This window comes from Spinacia oleracea, unplaced genomic scaffold (assembly GCF_020520425.1).
Source record: "Spinacia oleracea cultivar Varoflay unplaced genomic scaffold, BTI_SOV_V1 SOVchr0_004, whole genome shotgun sequence".
NCBI lineage: Eukaryota > Viridiplantae > Streptophyta > Magnoliopsida > Caryophyllales > Amaranthaceae > Spinacia > Spinacia oleracea.
Window position 1 is genome coordinate 213,936 of NW_026614332.1, and position 3,511 is coordinate 217,446.

General features: G+C 36.2%; 1 protein-coding gene across 1 annotated transcript; it reads left to right on the plus strand.

Moving 5' to 3' along the window:
* Positions 1-918: 918 nt before the first annotated feature.
* LOC130464814 (uncharacterized) lies at positions 919-3,279 on the plus strand. Its single transcript, XM_056834038.1, has one exon. The coding sequence runs from the start codon at positions 919-921 to the stop codon at positions 3,277-3,279; it is 2,361 nt and encodes a 786-aa protein (XP_056690016.1).
* Positions 3,280-3,511: the final 232 nt, after the last annotated feature.

Sequence of the window (3,511 nt, forward strand, 5' to 3'; positions counted from 1 at the left end):
TTACACAGAAGCATTGGAACCTTTGGACTTTAATTCAAGTGGCCGCCGGTTTTAAGCTTCTTTGTGGAATTTGGGATCTACTTTATCCCAACATCTCTCTCCCAAGCGTTTTACAGGTGCATAGTGTTAAATTTGACATTCTTATTATTATGAAGAATTTGCCTTCATTTTTCTACACAACTTGTGGTTGTGTGTAAGTGATAAAAAGATTAAATCATACATATTATCAAACAAAAAATTTGAGTGTAATTATTAGACTCCTGCCTTGGATATTTTCTTTTAGCTTTTACCATCTTATTCATTATGTCGAAATTTTGTGCTCATAAATGAGTGAAACTCGCATGCTTTGTTATCCTTGTTGAATTCACATGCAGTTGAAAGTATGACCTTCTATGCTAAAAAAATATAATATGGAGTTAATAGAAATGAAGTTCTAGTGAGAAGACGAATATAGGTACCAAATATTAGTCACTAGTGAAGAATTATTAAAGAAGAAACATAAAGTTATGTCATGTGCTTTTCAGAATCAATTTATAACATTTGGTTTTGTAGAAATCCTGTTGTTTTTAAGAAGGCTTTTAAATCAGTAAATGATTTTGTAAAAGAGATCTTGTTTAAGGTCTCTTGTAGAAGCACTAATTAGATTATTGGTAATATCTTAGGTTGGGTAGGTGCCTCTGTTAGATGTGATTTTGTTTGGTGGCCCTCGATTAATGTAACCTTGATGTTTCAAGGTCTCTTTTGTTGTTAATAAAATCATTGTTAATTGCCAAGAAAAGAAACCATAAAGTTATGTTATGAATTATATGTTATATCAAGGTTCTAATAATGATCATAACGTTTACCTATAAAATTTCATATTATACAACGCATATTACAAATTATATATCTTATTACTATACTATTTTTCGTATAGATATGGATACAAGTTGGATAGATCTACCCACTGGCCACCCTGAATATGTCGATGGTTGTATGCAATTCATTGCGTTTGCCAAGCAAGGTCTATTCGAAGGAAAAATTAGATGTCCATGTAAGAACTGTAAGGTGGATAAATGGTTCCCGGTTAATGATGTAGAGCGACATATTTTGTTTAAGGGGTTTTATAAGTCGTATAGAAATTGGATCTTTCATGGTAAAGGGGATATGGTTCAACGTATGTTAGGGAGTGATGGAGGGAGTACTAGTGAAGGATCCCTTGGTAATAAAAGTGGGTTTGTAGGTCGAGATAATATGGGAGGACTATTAAGATCAGCTTTTAGTGTTAATGTGCCACCCAATTTTCCAACTTTTGAAGCAAGAGAGGATGGTGAATGGTATGAGGAGCCCGTGTCATACGACACAGATGTTCAATATGATGATTCTACAATAGAAGAAGATGCGACATATAAGAAGGTACTTCAAGCTTCTGAGGAGAAATTATATGAGGGGTGTATTAATTTTTCAAAGTTATCTTTTCTTCTACACTTATTTCACTTGAAGTGTATGCATCACTGGTCCATTGAATCTTTCAATATGCTCTTGAAGCTGATTTTAGATGCATTTCCTCAAATACTTGATTTTCCCTCGTCTTATTATTACAGTAAGAAAATGATAAAAGACTTGGGCCTTGGGTATGAAAAAATTGATGCTTGTCCTAATGATTGTATGCTGTATTGGGGTGAATTTTTAGAGAAAGACAAGTGTCATGTTTGTGGTAAATCGAGGTGGAAAACAACCAAGGGTAAGAAGGGTGACGATGTAAGTGATCAAGGTACGAATACTTGTAAGAAAGGTGTGCCAGCTAAGGTAATGCAATATTTTCCTCTTATCCCAAGACTAAAAAGAATCTACATGTCATCAGAAACAGCAGAAAATATGAGATGGCATGATACAGAGCGATTGGGTGAAGATGATAAGAAGATTTTGAGGCATCCTTCCGATGCCATAGCGTGGAAGGCATTTGATGAGCGTTATACAGATTTTGCATTAGACCCTCGTAGTGTTCGATTAGGTCTTGCGAGCGATGGGTTTAATCCTTACCGTTTAATGAACACTACTTATAGTACATGGCCAGTGGTGTTGATTCCTTATAATCTTCCACTATGGCTATGTATGAAACCATCTTCTTTCATTTTGTCCACACTTATTCCCGGAAAAGCAAGTCCTGGAAATGATATTGACGTGTATTTGCAACCATTAGTTCATGAGTTGAAATTGCTGTGGGGAGGGGTTGAAGCTTTTGATGCTTTTGACGGAGTGAAATTTAATTTGCGCGCGGCTCTGCTTTGGACTATTAATGACTTTCCTAGCTATGCAATGCTCTCTGGTTTGAGCACAAAAGGTTACAATGCATGTCCTATATGCATGGATTCCACACCCTCTGATAGATTTGGGAACAAGATTTATTATTGTAGCTATAGAAAATGGTTACCCGCAGATCACCCATATCGACGTCAGGGTGTAAAGTTTTGTGAGAAGTTTGGAACTAATGAGTTGGGTGAAGCCCCATCTCGTCCTAGCGGCACTGATATATTGAGGCAACAAGAAAAGGTCGAGTATGTTTATGGAAAGTCAAAGGCACCACCGAAAAAGAGACAAAGAGGACATACTGATAACAATGATGTCCAAGATGAAATTGTCTTTGGTACCAAGAGAAGCATATTCTTTGATTTGGTGTATTGGGAGCATAATCTTCTAAGGCATAATTTAGACGTTATGCACATTGAGAAAAATGTGTCTGAGAATCTTTTGGGAACACTTCTTAGTATGGATAAGAGTAGAGATAATAGGGATGATCGAGAAGCCCTTGAAGCATGGACAATAAAGACTCACCTTTGGCTTAGTGCTGATCACAATGGAAATGAATACATGCCTTCAGCTTCCTATTCTATGTCTAGGGAGGAAAAAGAGAGATTCTTAAATGTTTTGGAGAAACTTAAAGTTCCGGATGGATATGGATCCAACCTTTCTAGTTGTGTGAATATGAAGCAAAGGGAGTTGATTAACCTCAAGAGTCATGACAACCATGTGCTAATGCAAGATATACTCCCCGTCGCCTTAAGAGCTTCTAATGCTACAAAGGTGATTGACTTGTTGGCTAGATTATCTTCGTTTTTCAAGAAGTTGTGCTCCACCAGTATTGATCCAGATGATTTAGATGGTCTTCAAGATGGAATTGTTTTAACTCTTTGTCAGTTGGAAATGGAGTTTTTGCCTTCATTTTTCACAATCATGGTCCATTTGTTGATTCACTTAGTGGAGGAGGTTAAACTTGGTGGACCAGTGCAATACAGATGAATGTATCCCATTGAAAGGTTTATATCTTACCTATGTGAATTATATTTTTTTATTAAATAATTTACATTTATTATATACAAACATTTTATTTGAAAGGTATTTGTCCCATTTGAAGTCACATGTAACCAATAAAGCCCAACCTGAAGGATCTATCGCGGAAGGCTACCTTTGAGAGGAGACAATTAGGTTTTGCTCGAGATATCTTCAAGGTGTTAAGACCATCTTCAACATG